Source organism: Eucyclogobius newberryi, unplaced genomic scaffold, assembly GCF_026437365.1.
Source record: "Eucyclogobius newberryi isolate DKJ021-1_F unplaced genomic scaffold, fEucNew1.0.hap1 SCAF_2, whole genome shotgun sequence".
NCBI lineage: Eukaryota > Metazoa > Chordata > Actinopteri > Gobiiformes > Gobiidae > Eucyclogobius > Eucyclogobius newberryi.
Window position 1 is genome coordinate 19,189,154 of NW_027315834.1, and position 15,870 is coordinate 19,205,023.

At 38.0% G+C, this 15,870-nt stretch overlaps 3 protein-coding genes across 5 annotated transcripts in view; 1 reads left to right on the plus strand and 2 right to left on the minus strand.

Annotated features, from left to right (window-relative positions):
* Positions 1-2,291: 2,291 nt before the first annotated feature.
* On the plus strand, positions 2,292-3,832 carry ntmt1 (N-terminal Xaa-Pro-Lys N-methyltransferase 1). The gene is made up of 4 exons (XM_072453569.1): positions 2,292-2,429; positions 2,869-3,028; positions 3,242-3,494; positions 3,569-3,832. The coding sequence occupies exons 2-4, from the start codon at positions 2,870-2,872 to the stop codon at positions 3,823-3,825; spliced, it is 669 nt and encodes a 222-aa protein (XP_072309670.1). The 5' UTR covers positions 2,292-2,429; position 2,869; the 3' UTR covers positions 3,826-3,832.
* A 1,370-nt stretch (positions 3,833-5,202) lies between these two features.
* On the minus strand, positions 5,203-9,008 carry ndor1 (NADPH dependent diflavin oxidoreductase 1). Of its 2 annotated transcripts, none has more exons than XM_072454084.1 (15): positions 8,913-9,008; positions 8,254-8,395; positions 8,085-8,162; positions 7,834-7,931; positions 7,656-7,754; positions 7,487-7,588; positions 7,199-7,402; positions 6,999-7,126; positions 6,716-6,927; positions 6,529-6,636; positions 6,346-6,460; positions 6,079-6,222; positions 5,882-6,000; positions 5,716-5,810; positions 5,203-5,545 (listed from the first exon to the last, which is right to left on the minus strand). In XM_072454084.1, exons 2-15 carry the CDS (start codon positions 8,386-8,388, stop codon positions 5,401-5,403), a joined length of 1,782 nt encoding a protein of 593 aa, XP_072310185.1. In that variant the 5' UTR covers positions 8,389-8,395; positions 8,913-9,008; the 3' UTR covers positions 5,203-5,400. The 2 variants fall into 2 exon arrangements, with proteins under 2 accessions (XP_072310185.1, XP_072310186.1); XM_072454085.1 differs by having other exon boundaries at positions 8,973-8,992.
* A 712-nt stretch (positions 9,009-9,720) lies between these two features.
* Positions 9,721-15,870, minus strand: part of lrsam1 (leucine rich repeat and sterile alpha motif containing 1) — a 9,248-nt gene continuing 3,098 nt past the window's right edge. For both annotated transcript variants that reach the window (XM_072454086.1, XM_072454087.1), the window contains exons 4-25: positions 15,420-15,464; positions 15,017-15,094; positions 14,874-14,942; positions 14,701-14,785; positions 14,513-14,634; positions 14,357-14,447; positions 14,173-14,282; positions 14,062-14,091; positions 13,852-13,974; positions 13,638-13,777; positions 13,521-13,565; positions 12,313-12,383; positions 12,050-12,149; positions 11,865-11,952; positions 11,704-11,778; positions 11,416-11,496; positions 11,056-11,151; positions 10,853-10,951; positions 10,655-10,786; positions 10,510-10,576; positions 10,137-10,339; positions 9,721-10,046 (exon numbers count right to left, since the gene is read on the minus strand). In XM_072454086.1, the coding sequence (XP_072310187.1) occupies positions 9,924-10,046; positions 10,137-10,339; positions 10,510-10,576; positions 10,655-10,786; positions 10,853-10,951; positions 11,056-11,151; positions 11,416-11,496; positions 11,704-11,778; positions 11,865-11,952; positions 12,050-12,149; positions 12,313-12,383; positions 13,521-13,565; positions 13,638-13,777; positions 13,852-13,974; positions 14,062-14,091; positions 14,173-14,282; positions 14,357-14,447; positions 14,513-14,634; positions 14,701-14,785; positions 14,874-14,942; positions 15,017-15,094; positions 15,420-15,464 (2,073 nt within the window). In that variant the 3' untranslated portion in view covers positions 9,721-9,923. The remainder of the gene's footprint in view (positions 10,047-10,136; positions 10,340-10,509; positions 10,577-10,654; positions 10,787-10,852; positions 10,952-11,055; positions 11,152-11,415; positions 11,497-11,703; positions 11,779-11,864; positions 11,953-12,049; positions 12,150-12,312; positions 12,384-13,520; positions 13,566-13,637; positions 13,778-13,851; positions 13,975-14,061; positions 14,092-14,172; positions 14,283-14,356; positions 14,448-14,512; positions 14,635-14,700; positions 14,786-14,873; positions 14,943-15,016; positions 15,095-15,419; positions 15,465-15,870) is intronic.

Below are 15,870 nucleotides of genomic sequence, written 5' to 3' on the forward strand. Positions count from 1 at the left end.
AATTGGCTCTTTAATTGGCTTAATATATTTTTAATAAATAATTTTTAGCTGCAAAAAAAAACAAACATTTACAACCAACACATATTTTTTCCCCACAATTGTGTATCTCTAAAGCTGAGCATATTTGTTATGAATTACACCTTATAATTTTCATATTCACAATATGCACATACAAGTGTACAATTTAAAAAAAACGATCAAAGTATATCAAAATGTACCACGTTGTTTGGATGTAAACATGATAAGAAAAGTAGTATACAATTATGTCCACATGACATGTATCTTAATCTGTATTTAATCTTCTACCAATGGATAACATTTGGACACAAATTGATTACAGAGAACATTATTCAGAGTTTTGACTATATACAGTTTTAGACTATATACGGATGTCCTCACTACTAAGTAATACAAATGATAATTAAAAAATAATAAAATATATATTTCCAAGCTATAGGAACTTATTTTTATAAATGAAAAAATTAAGAACGTTAAACATTACATTGCTATTTGAAAATTGTGGGGGAAAATATTCAGTTGTAGTCATCTGGACATTGATGTTTCCACTTTCATCCAAAAGTAATTCTTAATCTGCGGCTCTAGTCTGAGAACTCAGATGTGTATCCTACTCTGGGCTGCGTGAGATCGGGCAGAGCTCCTGATAATAGCCTGTCCTGTTGATCTATTTGTTTGCATTGTTTTAAGCCTCACTTGAAACGAATCCTCTTTGTTACCATAACAGCCCTGCAATAGGCCATATAAATCCTATTGTGACTCAGCCCATTACAGGGATGTTAGGGTAACAAAGAAGATTTGTTTTGTATTTAAAAAAACAAAACAAAAAAAAGATGACTGTCCAGATGACTACAACAATCTTTTTCTACAATGGATCACATGACAAATTATACCACTCAACAATACCCAATGATAATGTATCTATAAACTACATTATTTTTGATAATAGGTTAATTTAAATCATTTAATTTTTATCACACAAAGTCCTACAGAACAGGTCTGAAGGGGTTTTCACGCTGTAACCTTTTTCGTGTTACTTTGTTGTTGTTGTTGTTGTACCAATTCCCCATTTGAAGCGTGCCTGTTTAGAGTTGGAACTAGGGACTTGACGCCATACAAGTGTGTCAGGGCCTACAACGTACAACACTGACTTTATTGGGGAATATGTTTCATTCATTTTCAGACTTCTTTATTGATTGATTGAAGTCCCAAAATCTCATTTTTAGTTAAATTAGCTTCAGCTTTTAAAGAGAGGTAGTCAAAACCCAATAAAAGCCCAACCAGACCATCCTCCTGACACCTTCCACTTATAATTAGAGTAAATCAGGCATCATCCTGGCTAGATTCACATCTATGCTTGACCATGAGTGCCACCCCCTGCAGGACACTCTGTGTGAAGGAAAGGTTTCGCAGGTCTTTCCTCCCTGCTGCTGTCAGACTTTACAACAAACACTGTTAGTCCTGAACACTCGCAATACTGACCTAACCATGTGCAATTCCGTCATATGTGCAATTACTGTGAAATTCATGTGCAATCCATGTGCCGTCGTGACACATATTCATGTGCAATTACTGTCGTGATCACATGCAATGGTATTTATGTATGTATTTATTTATTTTCATCTTTATTATTTTTCCCCTCCATCCCTTGTTGGGAAATGGGAGGTTTTGTCTATGGGAGTTTTTGTTTATAGGAGATCTTCTACTGAGAGTGTTTTTCAAACTTCCTATAAGTGATCTGTTCTTTTCTTCTGTATCTACCTCTGTATCTACCTGCGTTGCATCAATTAAATTTCCCCATGTGGGACAATAAAGGAATATCTTATCTTATCAGAGGCCAAAACGACCGAGTCCCAGATTCACAAATCAGCCGAAATGATGAAGGGTTAAAATGAGGTAGTTCAGTGGATTTATAGATCTGGCCTGCAGAGGGCGACATAGTTCAGTGGATTTATAGATCTGGCCTGCAGAGGGCGACATAGTTCAGTGGCTTTATTGATCTGGCCTGCAGAGGGCGACATAGTTCAGTGGCTTTATAGATCTGGCCTGCAGAGGGCGACATAGTTCAGTGGCTTTATAGATCTGGCCTGCAGAGGGCGACATAGTTCAGTGGCTTTATAGATCTGGCCTGCAGAGGGCGACATAGTTTAGTGGCTTTATAGATCTGGCCTGCAGAGGGCGACATAGTTTAGTGGCTTTATAGATCTGGCCTGCAGAGGGCGACATAGTTTAGTGGCTTTATAGATCTGGCCTGCAGAGGGCGACATTGGCACTTCTCCGGAGCAGGAACCAAATAAGGAAATGACGTGCTCCATGTGCAGCGATGTCTCAAATAGAAAACGAGTTCAGCGCCGAAGAGCTGGAGCGGCGAGGAGCACGTCTAAAGGGACAAACTGCTGCTAACACGGGGTCAGGTTGGTGTCGCTCGGCCTGGAGAGAAATTAAAAGCAACACAAAGTGTAGAGTTGAGTGTTGCGTACATTTGGTTCGCCTGTCGAGTTCACGCGTGCATCTCACGACTTCTCTGCCATCGTTACGCTGTAATATCAGTAACAAACAGTCTAAAGCTAGCTATTACATTGGCCGATAAAGTACCCGCATTTTCTAACTCACCCGGGTTTCTGAGACATATCTTTGTGTTAACGGTCACTCTTTGGAATAGTCAGGAGACGCGTGTTGACAGCTGAGCCACCAGGACTCGACACTTAAACTACTGCCTAGAGATTAAAGCACGTGTTTGGCTTAATCCAGTGTTGTTAAGTGAAGGAACTGTGCATTAATTGATTACGTCTAATTGTATTATTATAATTCACTTTGTCAGCTATTTATTTACTTACTTTGATTTTGTTTCAGGATGGGTGACATAGCTAAAAATGAGACACATTTCTACTCCAACGCTGAAGGTTACTGGAAGGATGTGCCGCCTACAGTGGACGGGATGCTTGGTGGCTATGGAAGCATCTCTAGCATCGATATCAATGGATCTAAAGCTTTCCTGCAGAAATTTCTTGGTGTAAGGAACTACAGTCTACGTTATATTTAACATTTACTTATACAAAACATGACTTATCTGCCGTGTCTGCCAATAGTTCAGTAAGAACCCTCAATTCTGTATCGTATTACAGTATTTCTTTCAGAAATAGCATGTATTTTATACTGTGCCCAGATTGTAAAACATACATTCTTGTTCCGAATCCTAAAGCTCTTGTTTTGTTCATGGTCAAAGGAAGGCGAAGGTAAGATGAGCGCCGGTTGTGCCCTGGACTGTGGAGCCGGCATTGGAAGAATCACTAAGCGCCTCTTGTTGCCTCTTTTTAAAACTGTGGACTTGGTGGATGTGACTCAGGAGTTTCTGGACAAAGCCAAAACGTATCTGGGAGAGGAAAGTGAAAGAGTGGGGAACTTGTTCTGTTGCGGCTTACAAGACTTTGTACCAGAGAGTGGACGCTATGATGTGATATGGATTCAGTGGGTAATCGGTGTGTACACATTTTAACAATACTTTTTTTGGTGTTGCTATAATATTAGTTGAGTCAGTTTGTTTCTCTTTCAGGGCACCTGACAGACAACCATCTGGTGGAGTTCCTGCAGCGCTGCCAGAAAGGTCTGCGGCCCAATGGGCTGATAGTAATCAAGGACAATGTGTCTTATGAAGGGGTGGTCCCTGATGAAGTGGACAGCAGTGTCTGTAGGGATCTCGACATAGTCCGCAGTCTCGTAAGAAGAGCTGGTCTACAAATTGTCCATGAGGAACAGCAAATGAACCTCCCAAAAGAGATCTACCAGGTCCATACACTAGCACTGAGATGAAGATGTATTTCATCTCAATTTTATATATATATATATATATATATATATATATATATATATATATATATATATATATATATATATATATATATATATATATATATATATATATATATATATATATATATATATATATATATATATATATATATATATATAGATAGATAGATAGATAGATAGATAGATAGATAGATAGATAGATAGATAGATAGATAGATAGATAGATCTATATAGATAGATAGATCTATATAGATAGATAGATCTATCTGATAGATAGATAGATCTATCTATCTGATAGATAGATCTATCTATCTGATAGATAGATAGATCTATCTATCTGATAGATAGATAGATAGATCTATCTGATAGATAGATAGATAGATAGATCTATCTATCTGATAGATAGATAGATCTATCTATCTAGATAGATCTATCTATCTAGATAGATCTATCTATCTAGATAGATCTATCTATCTAGATAGATAGATAGATCTATCTAGATAGATAGATCTATCTATCTAGATAGATCTATCTATCTAGATAGATCTATCTATCTATATAGATCTATCTATCTATATATATATATAGATCTATCTATCTATATAGATCTATCTATATATATAGATCTATCTATCTATATATATATATAGATCTATCTATCTATATAGATCTATCTATATATATAGATCTATCTATATATATAGATCTATCTATATATATATATAGATCTATATAGATAGATCTATATATATAGATCTATATCTATAGATATATATATCTATATCTATATATATCTATATCTATATATATCTATATCTATATCTATATATCTCTATATATATATATCTCTATATATATATATATATATATATTCTCCTATGAACAGCATCACTGTCTTCTGTGTTATTACTAGTTACTTGCCCACTTTCTCCAGACTCCTGAACTCTGCTTAGTTTGTATTGAACAGGCAAATGTTTTTGTGCCCTGTCAATGCCCACTGTCACTGATCAGGGACGGCCTGGGCTTTTGTTCCCATTCACTCCAATGGAGAAAGAGGTTTCTTAAACTACAGAGACATTCTATATATTGTTGGAAAGCTTAATGTTCACAATTAACAAACATTTGGAAATGTTTTTTATTTGTAAAATTGCAATTGAATTACACTAGGCGATGATTGGAGAATAGGTGGTGTTATAGAGTTAAGAAAAGCATTAAACAAAGAGTATGGTAGTTTATATTGTGTAACGTTCAAACATTTGGACTGTATATATTAAATAGGAACATAGAATGGTGCTTGTTTACAAGCAGAAGATATATATTCAAATCCAGCTTTAGTACTGTGCAACATTTTGTATTTTCAGAGAATGTGTAGAAAAACCAAAGCCTATGTAACTTAATAGAATAAAACAATAAAGAATATTTGATCTGGTTATACACGGGTTTGCGCGTTGCCATAGCAATTAACAGTTGGAAACAAAACCTTCTGTATTATAAATAGTTCTCAAATACAGTTACTAAAATATGAATCAAAATTGATGAATTAAATAATGCATTAAACATTCCAAGGTCATGTGATCAGGACCAAGTCTCACTCTGGAGCCGACCTGACGTCTCTAAAGCCACCACCATCTGCTCTGAAGCCTCGGCTGAGACTGAACCTCGCTGCTCAAAAATGTATTTCAGGGCATCGCGGACACTGCTGGGCATCTCTTTGGCATTTCTACAAAGGGGCAAAGAACAGTCCTAATTTGACATTACGGTATATACTATGCCATTCACATCCATGTACTACCAATTTACTATATATAATATATTCTGTTTCTTACTCAGACCATTAAGTTGGGAGATCAAATTAAAATGTTTGAAATAATAATGTTAAGAACAACTTACCCAGCGATATAAAAACATGCATTTTGATTGACTATCAAGTCCATCAAGAGTTCTGCATTTTCACGTATTCGATGTTGAACATAGACTTTTTCTTCCTGTATGAAATAAAAAAACAAAAAGGTTGAGCGCTTTATCATGATTGACAAGCCAAAAGTGCATTTGTCACCTGGTCTCGAGAGAACGCCGTGAAGAGGGTCAAATGTCCAGCCTTTATCATCTTCTCCCATTCAGCTTTGAGGTAAAAGTCTTTGGATTCAGATCGGCACCCAAAGAAAAGAACATTGGCTGCAGGAAAAAGGCAAACTTATTAAGACAACGAAGAGGAACTTCCGTTGCATCGGCAAAACACATAAACACACTCACCCGTTTTTCCTTCAGCTGTCCTTTCCTGAATGACTGACCTGAAGGGTGCGACCCCCGTCCCTGGTCCGACCAATATAACTGGAGTATCCTTGTCTTTGGGAAACTTAAGTGTGCCTTTTTTCACCCACAATGGCACATACACCTCTGGAAATGTAAAATGTGAATAATTGAAACATTTTAATATTCAATGGGGGGGAAAAAAAGGCTGTATTTGTAATATCTTCAATATAATAGATTGTAATGAAAAGGTTCACCAAAAGATTGTACCTTTTTTGGGCTCAAGTGATGCTAACCAGTTCGAACACAATCCTCTTCTGGGTTTGTAAAGTTTTGTCTTGTAACAAACCACAGCGACGAGTATCTGGAGTTTGTTTGGGTGAGCCTGTACAGACAGCGGATTACAATAAAACCTTTTGAAACAAGAGAAGTCGTGGATTGATCAGTAGTTACCTTTAGGGAGGATGCAATAGAAAAGGAGCGAGGCTGGATCTCAGGAAACAGATCAAGAAGATAATCTACTTTGACTTCTGCCGTAGTGCGTGGAAAATCAGATAAGACCTGCAAAACAAGCGTGGCATTTTTACAATCTCGATATAATGCAAAATATAACTTGTGTTTATTTCCTGTGCATGATCACCTCCAGTGCAGTGCGTCGCGGTCGGGTGCAGTAGGCGTGCAAGTCGCCCTGACCTGCCGCGGAGCTAAATTCTAACAGTTTTCCTCGTTCAAGTTCATCGGTGGCAAAGGTCGACAGTAATTCGAAGAAGGATCGGCGAGGCACGGCGGCGATGTCCAGGTACGTTTCCACCAGATGGCGCACAGTGCAGGGCTGAGGAAGTCTTGCTGGAACTGAAAACAGACAGTTCAGAGGCGGATTTTCACAATACATCAATCGTCTTTTCACTCTTGCACAGTTATACCTGGTGTGCTTTCTGACGGTCTGAGAGAAAATCGGGACTCAGGATCTAACTTAAGCAGCTGGCAAAATTGTTGCACATCCTCTGCTGCATTACACGGGTGCATCATAACTACATCACCAGAAGAAAACCTATGAATTATCACAAAAAACAACGTCACTAAATAAAAAGCATCAAATCTGAAAGTAGCTGGGTACACTCACTCAATGTTGGATCCAGTGATGTCAAAGTCAAGCAGTCTCACGTCTTGAAAGTGCGACGCATCAGTCACTCTTGTATTAGACACAAGTTTTGCAGGAAAAGGACAAGATGAAGAAGGCGTGGTCTGCGGGGTCGGGGTCGGGGTCGCTCGTGTGGCCACGTAAGAGTCAACTTCCAAAAAGTTAAAAGTAAATGTCGGAGGGAGCCTGTAGTGAGAAAATCAACACACAGAGGATGATGATGGTCATTCAGAAAAGTGTCCGTAAACATGAGGGGAAATCAATACGAACGCTTCATCTTCTTTTAGTGAGGGTAACGCTTTCAAAGAAGGATGCAGAGTATAAAAGCTTTGCCAGAATGACATCAGCCAAGGATCGATCACGGCATCTGACCTATAAAACATAGTGCAACATGTAAAATTAATGTCCTTCTATAACAATTGAGGTAAAAGCCTCCTACCCAAGCTCATGTTGGTCATCAGCCAGTCCAACAGGGAGAAGCATTGAGGCCCCAAGCTGCTGAAGGCGTTTTTGAAGCTTTTTAGCCACAAAATTGAACCTATAATTGACATATAACCAATGTAATTTAATGTAAAGTGAAGGCCTTTTATTTATCATAGAGCTGTGTCTGAACTTACTTTGGATATGAGGAATCTCCCAGGCCCAGCACAGCACAGTCCAGCTGACACAACGAACCAGCAGGTAACGACTTACGAAAAATGAATTTCCAGAAATTCTGAAACAAAAGTAATTGTGCAAGTATTATTATTCTTATTATTGTGCCTGTAGTAGTGTTTTAGATTTCACATATATGTAAATGATATCTGATTTCCATCCACATCAGCACCATCATTTTAACACCTCTGACTGAGACCGGCTCTGGTCCTACCGTCATGTTGTCTGGTGGGTCTCCCTGGCCAGTGGTGGCACACACAAACACAACAGTGGCCTCTGAGATCAAGGTGGCCTGTTTGTTGAATAAAGAAAAGACCCGTTTCGTCATACCTCAGGCTGGAGAACAAACCAATATAAAACCAAATGTAATGAAATGCACTTACAATGTTGTATCCATCCAGAGGCATGGTTCGCACGTTCAGTCCTCTCCTCTTGGCCTGTCGGGCGATCCTCTGGGCTGTGTCCTGAGCTGTCCCAGTCTGACTCCCAAAAAGGATCAGCAAAGCCTCTTCTGACATGATTCCACTGGGACAAAAGCAGAAGTGCAGAGTGCGTTTCAGTTTTATGCAGCCAACATCTGGAACGGTCTTCTTGAACATGTCCTCTACTCTGACATTGTTCAAATCCAGGCCAGAACAGTTGTGTTTGCTGCATACTGCATACTGTACTTGTAACGTCATAATGATCCTTTACGTTTTTATCAGTTTTGTGATTTTAATATACATTTCATTGTTCTATAAAGCGCGTTGAATTACTTTGAGCGCGGATTGTGTTCTACAAATAAAGTATTGTAAGTGTTTTTAAACGTCTTTGGGCAGACACCTCAGCTAACCCACCTTTCCTTCATTGTCTGCATCCACGTGTGTATGCGCGAATGGGTGAATGCTTCCGTGATGTAATAGATTTGATACATTAACTAATGTCGCGTTAAATTAGTGTTATGAAAAGTAGATTAGCTGGGATGTTTTGCAAGTGTAACGTTACGAAAGTCTGTGGCCACTTCTCCGTAAACTGCACATTAAGGTAATAGTATATAACTAACCCTGGCTTTCGTCAACACTCGCAGTTCTAAATATAACAAATAAACTGACAATGCGCATACCTTAGTGGTTTAAACTCTTGTTTGGGTTAATTTAATGCGATCCAGTGTCTCACGTTAAGACATCATCGCCACACTTTACGGCACTGTCAGCAGCTTGTGATTGGCTGATGTGGTGCTGCGTTCAAGGTGTGGCGGAAATGTCTAGTAAAGAATACGACTTCTCAATGTACAACTTCTAAGTTTAGTAGTTAGTGGTTTAATAAACGAGAGACTCACATATACAGCATTGATCTATGATATACAGCCATTTGAGTTAAGAGCACTTTTACATATCATTTGAGTGTTGAAGTGTTACACTGGTAGAAACATGCAGGGGTGAAAGTCCCACTCAAACATTATTTATAACAAGCTTTTGTTATTGATAACAAATTTATATTATATTATATTAATATATATATATATATAATATATATATATATATATATATATATATATATTATAATATATATATTATAATATATATATTATATATATATATATATTATATATATATATATATATATATTATATATATAACATGACAGCTATAACTTTAATATGTTGGTGAGTTTATACGTTTATATGTTGTTGATACACTTGGTTGGCAGTAACTTTTACACATTTTGTTTTAAATGTTGAAATGCCTGGTGCAAAGATTGGTTATATATTATATGATATTGTAGTAATAATAATAATAATAATAATGAAATACACATAATATTTTAAACAAGCTCAAACTGAACAATGTATTTTAACAGTTACACTACTGCAGTTGCTTTGGTGAACACACAAAAAACACAGACTTTCAGAAAAGGCACTCATTGAGGAATTTTCTAAAACAGACTTATTTAAAAGAGGCTCTAAACAAGTAAAAAAGAATAGATGCCAGTGACATCGAAGTATATATCATGCTAAATTAGCACAGAGCAGCAGAGTGACCAGCTAAATAAGAGTCGAGGAGTGTTGACTGTTCTAGCTGTGAAAAAGACGAATCCTCTGAGAAATGGTGGCTCGACACATGGGGCAGTTCTGCAGAGCGTCGCTACACACCTGACAGGAACAGACATGTCCACAAGGCAGGAAGATCACCTGAGACTGGAGGAACACATAACAAATTCAAATCATGTATTTAGGCTGTGCACACATCCAGCATAGCAAACAGTGGCACTGTAATAAAAGGCTTACCCCAGTCTCCATGCAGACAACACACTCTGAGCTGCCAGGCCCATCCACAGGGCTCGGGGCCGAGGGGGTGACAGGGGTGCCAGGGGTGAGAGGGGGACTGTGATAGTTGATGGGGGATCTGCTTGAGAGCACAGGGGAAGGAGCAGCCGGAGCAGAGGACGGCCCTGCTTCCTCTTCTTCTGCCTCAACAACTTTACAGGCGCCTGAGAGAGAGAAATCTTCAGCATGAGAAAAAATACTTCTTTGGGTCGAGGCTTCAATAGTTTAAGTTAAAAAAAAAACAAAAAAATCACTGTTTTTGTCTATGTCTACAATTTTATGCTAGTATAATTTTTTTGTGTTATTGTTCATAAACAATTGTTGTGTGGCGTACCTCGAGGCTGAACTTCTTGAGCCCATTTCAAAAGAGCTTTCTGGATTCCCACTTCATTAATACCAAGCTGAAAACAGACAAAAGAAAGTTTTTTTTATTGTGGTATTGTTTTTGGTAATTGTACATAGACAAGGTGAAAAAAAACCTTCTTGAGATCAGCAGGAGTCATTTGTCGAAGGGTCTTTGCAGTTATCCGATGGTGAGCCAGAGTCGGCAGATAATGTTGAACTGACAGTCTGCATAAGAGATTCACTAGCTCTATCTCCACACCGGCTTCCTGTAATAAGTTAAAATATTGTATGAAAATATTGCTGTTGTAGGTTGATTGCCTTGTGCTCTGTACCTGCATCCGAAGAGATATAGGCTTGGCATTTAGAAGTCGCTGATACTGAATCATCCAATAGTTCTGCTGACTGGACTCAGACTTCTCCTCAAGCTCCACCTAATATGCAGTTCACAACAAGTAAATTAAAATGTAATCCAAAATCCAAAAATATAGTTGAACAATGAAAAAACAAAACCAGTTAAGTGTACATTTATTCTTACCAGAATCTGGCGTAGCTCCTGCTCCCTTTGAGCTCTTTGTTTAAGAAGTTGCTGTAGTAAGTCACCAAGAGCTTCACGCTGCTGCACCAAGACCTCCTGCACAAAACACAACACTATGTGTATATTACAATGATTAGCTACTCTTTCACTATTAAGGGGAATGCTGAAAGCAAACCTCTGCTCTGCACCAAAAGAGCCTTCAAATAGAGTTTAGTGGAAGTGGGTAGGAAGAGGGAGGAGGAACTGGTTTCGTAAAAGGGCTTTAGTTTATTCTTTCACATTTTTTGATCTGAAGCAATGGCATGGAAATGAAAAGAAAGGAAAAACTGGGGAAGCAAAAAAAAGGGTGATGACACCAACCTGTAAATTTTCAGCATCCAGATTACGTCTTTTAACCTCCAGTTTAGTCAGCTGCATTAACTCTGCCTCGATGAGTTTGATCTGGGGACAGCGGAGATACAGCCATTATGAAGCAGGCAAATAGCAGGGGAGTGAATGGAGGGTGGGCCAGGCCAAGATGTTGTGTTTAAGAGCAAACCAAAAGTAAGGACAAAAAACAAAAACAAAATGGCTGCCTGACATTTGAACTAGTTGATCCAGTTATGAAGCACTCCTGGATGAATGAAGGATTATTTTAAACTCACTAACCTGGTTACGTATGTAGCCATGTACACTGTCCTTCTGCAACTGTAAAGCCTGAAATGCGACCTTTTGCATCTCTTCCTGCAGAAACAATTTACAACATTGGATTATTTATATATTTGATCAAATAAACTGATCCAGTAAACAAATGTTTGATAAGGATCTACCTCCTGTAATATCTGTGCAATGGCTTTAGATTTGTCCAAAATTTGCAGGGACAACATCTTGTCAAACTTTCGGTCCATTGTTTCCATACTAAGAAAAGCATGTTGTTAACTCGAGTTTACATCTGTTGTCATTAGTGTTGTTTTGGAATTATTTCTTTAGTTTCTTTCAGTAGTTCATACTTTACCTTCTATAAGCCTCAGAGACAAGATTCTGCCTTCGAAAGTCACCTTCTTTCTGCAGGAGACTCATTGCACAGCCATCTGAAAGCATCTTCTGCATAGCCGCTAAAACAAACAAATGTCAACTTATTAGACTGACTTCATAAAGATAAATAAACTAATACTATTGTTTTATACTACACAACTCTTACTGTGTGTAAATGTTGTTTCATTTTACCACTTGGCACCATAACTAAAAGTGTGGTTTTAAAAACAGTTCAAAGCTAACCTGCTACCTCCCTCTTCCTCAGTGAATTGGCCTCTTCATGTGTGATAGCAGTTAGATGTTCCATACGAATCCTGCAACACATAAACATTGTATGACATGACAAACATAGACAACTCTGTTGGTACACACACCACAGTCTAGACACTGGAGTCCACCACCATCAAAGGCTGAGAAGCAGAAGTAATGGACAGTTAAAAGAGCTTGAGTTCACCCGGCTGGACAAGAATAATGCTGTATGTGTGTATGTGTGTATGTGTGTATGTGTATGTGTGTGTGTGTGTGTGTGTGTGTGTGTGTGTGTGTGTGTGTACGCGCGCGCTATATATCTATATCTAGATCTCTAGATATAGATAAATATAGATATAGATACACAATCAGCAGACTGAAGCTCCTGATAAATCAAAGCCACCACAGGGACAGAAACAGTTTAACACAAAACTTTTTCCAAACAAATTGTTGTAGAAAATGAATCAGTTGTATTCAAACTGTTTTTGAAAAACAAGACATTTCAACTTCCATCCAAGGGTCTCAATCTGCGGATCTAGTCTGAGAACTCCAATACTTATCCTACTCTCTGAGCTGTGTAAGCCCTGCCCACTGGGGCGGAGCCTTCTGATATGAGGCCTCAGACTTGTTTTTATAATAAGCAGCCAGGGGTGACTTTTGGATAAAAGTTGAAATGTTTTGCTTTTCTAAAAATAGTGTCCAGAAGACTATGAATCTTTTTCTACAATGGAACACTCCTGGACGAATGACGGATTGCACTAATAAAATAGTTGTCTTACCAATGATTATGGTAAATAATGGTAATATTTTATATATATATTATGTACAATTACAGAAAAATAATGGTAAACATTTTTTAAACTTATGTCTCATCGAGAGGATAACCACGCTTATTGGTTTTGTGCAGTTTTGAATTTGGAAACATAATTTATAAAGCCCTGGAGACAGTTATTATCACCAAAGTGTCATAATGAAAGAGGCTGGACTTTCATTAGACCCCTGATCTAAGTCATTTCTCTTAAATAAAGGAACAACAGTATGGCAGAGGAAACAATGCCATTGTTGACAGCACTAACAAGTGCAAGTCAGTACAGTAGGCTTCAATTTCCCACTAGAAGACACAGATTAATGATGAGAGTAAATGAGAGAGTGCACTTGTACATTATCATCGTGTGGGCCAAAGGCTTTAGGTTTCCACTCACCGATCCTCTTCTAAGGCTTGGAGAAACTCTGCACTCTTCTTTTGTCTGCAAAGATGTAATGAAAATGTAAATAATAACAGAACAGCCAGGGTCCAAATACAACTGATTATGTCTCACCGATTGTTGTCACTGAGCATGTTGTAAATGCGGCTGGTAATGTCCTCCTCCGCTTCTCGAACCTTCTCCAACAACAGCAGCCGTTCTGCCTCCTGGACCTTCTGCTGCTGGGTGAGGCCTTCCTCTATTTTCTCCTGCTCCTTCATATGACAGGACAGACTCAGGTTTACCATTTAATCATGAAAAGGCTGAATTTTGAACTTTATTTGGGTACCTGCCGTACTGAGTTCAGAATGTTTTCTTTAAGAGAATTGTTCAGTAATAAAAGCTGAGTGTGCTCCCATTGTTTTTCCTGCATCTCCCGCTCAAAAGTCAGCTTCTCCAGGTGCTTCTGGTCCTAGTCCAAGACAGTAATAAGTTAATGTGGCGCCACCACAAACAAAGGCTTCAGATCACACTTCAGGTTCATGGATTTCTTAAGTACCTTTCTCTTCTCATAGTCACTAAACTTGGTCTGCATTTAAAAAAAGAGCACATAACATTTCAGACATGGTTTAGTCAAATCTGCACAAAATTGTGTTGCAAGGCAACATACCTGCCAGGCCTCCTCCTGGCCATCCAGACAGTCTATGTTGTCTGTGACGAAGTCTTTCTCCAGCACTGGCAGGAGGTACTGAGAAGGAGGGCAGTATTCCTCCCCCAGCTCTGTGTAATCAAACATTATAGTTAGAAAAACAAGTATAATTAATATGCTTTAATTCTAAGAAATGTTGCCTTACCAGAGCAGAGGAAGCGCTGAATGGACTCTGTTCCATCTCTGCACACAGTGTCCGGTGGGTAAATCATCTTAGCAGCATCAAGTGTAAAGCTCTGCCACAAAAGAATAATTAAGGCCCTAGAAAATATGAAAAAGGCAGGATTTGTAAAATACCAACCTCCAAAGTTCGTATGAGGCCTACAGTTTGGGGCAGTTGAGTGATAGGATTATCGCTCACATCCAGGGTGCGAAGGCTGCTCAGAGAGCCCACTGAGGAGGGCAGTTCACTGAGATCATTACCTGTTCAAAATACACATCATGTTAGCTTCTGCCATAAGGGTTTGGTTTGCTCGGACTCAACTTTACCCTTCAAATTTAGTGTCTGCAGGAACCGCAGCTCACCCACAGAGTCTGGCAACATTTTTAAGTGGTTCTTTTCAACATTTAAGATCTAAAAACAAAAACAAATAAAAAACAACAAAAGGCTCCCTCTGAAAGACACATTTAAAGCCTGGAGGACACACAAAAAATCTGTTTACCTGCAAAGATGTTAGTCTTCCAATGTCATCAGGGAGAGATGAAAGGCTATTTTCATGCAGGTCCAATACCTTAAAAGAAAGATTACACATACAGTCAGTATTTCTTTATTTTTTCCCTTTTAAACAATGTCAAAGCTCTTTACCTTAAGAGTGACTAAATTCATGAGGTCACAACCTTTCGGAACAAGAGACTTTATTTCATTGCTGTGAACTATCAGGACCTAATGCAAAACAACAGAACACTTCAGAAATCAATAAGATAAGATAAGATAAGATATTCCTTTCTTGTCCCACATGGGGAAATTTCATTGGTGCAACGCAGGTAGATACAGAGGTAGATACAGAAGAACAGATCACTTATAGGAAGTCTGAAAAACACTTTCAGTAGAAGATCTCCTATAAATAAAAACTCCCATAGACAAATAAATAAATACATAAATACCATATTATACAATAATAAATAAATAATAATCATAAATAATCATAAATAATAAATACCATATTACAATAATTGTATGTTTAAATGTGCATTCTCGTATAGCTTACCTTTTTCTGAAAGTGCTTACAGCTGGAAAAAACACTTGAAGGAATCTGTGACAAAATAGTTTATCGACTGGTTAAATAAATACCAGTTTAAATCAAGACTGCAGGATCAGTTAAACAAAACAAAAAGATTAATAAAAACATCACTGAATCATTGATTCATCTGAAATAGTCAAAAAAACCTTAATTTAATTTACCATTGAACGATATATTTGTTTTATTGTCTCTGGTAAAATATGCTTAAATTGCAGAGTGAGTCTGGGCTTTGACACTCTTTGTCAACACAAATAGTTAATAATATTACAGTTCCAACTATTATTATACAAACAAATTAGGGTTTTATAGAGCTTGGGATTGTGTCGTTGACCCTCACAGTTAGTCTTTTAAGATTTTAAGAGAGTAAAAAACACTGTAGTGTGATAAATGTATTTACCAGTAGTGACCCAGTAGTTTA

Coding starts and splice junctions, on each gene's coding strand:
- ntmt1 (XM_072453569.1), top strand. CDS start 2,870: ATGGGTGACATAGCTAAAAATGAGACACATTTCTACTCCAACGCTGAA. Junction 3,029..3,241: donor TCCTGCAGAAATTTCTTGGT/GTAAGGAACTAC, acceptor TCATGGTCAAAG/GAAGGCGAAGGTAAGATGAG. Junction 3,495..3,568: donor ATGGATTCAGTGGGTAATCG/GTGTGTACACAT, acceptor TTTCTCTTTCAG/GGCACCTGACAGACAACCAT.
- ndor1 (XM_072454084.1), bottom strand. CDS start 8,388: ATGTCAGAAGAGGCTTTGCTGATCCTTTTTGGGAGTCAGACTGGGACA. Junction 6,461..6,528: donor CTATTGCATCCTCCCTAAAG/GTAACTACTGAT, acceptor CTGTCTGTACAG/GCTCACCCAAACAAACTCCA. Junction 6,223..6,345: donor ATCACTTGAGCCCAAAAAAG/GTACAATCTTTT, acceptor TTACATTTCCAG/AGGTGTATGTGCCATTGTGG.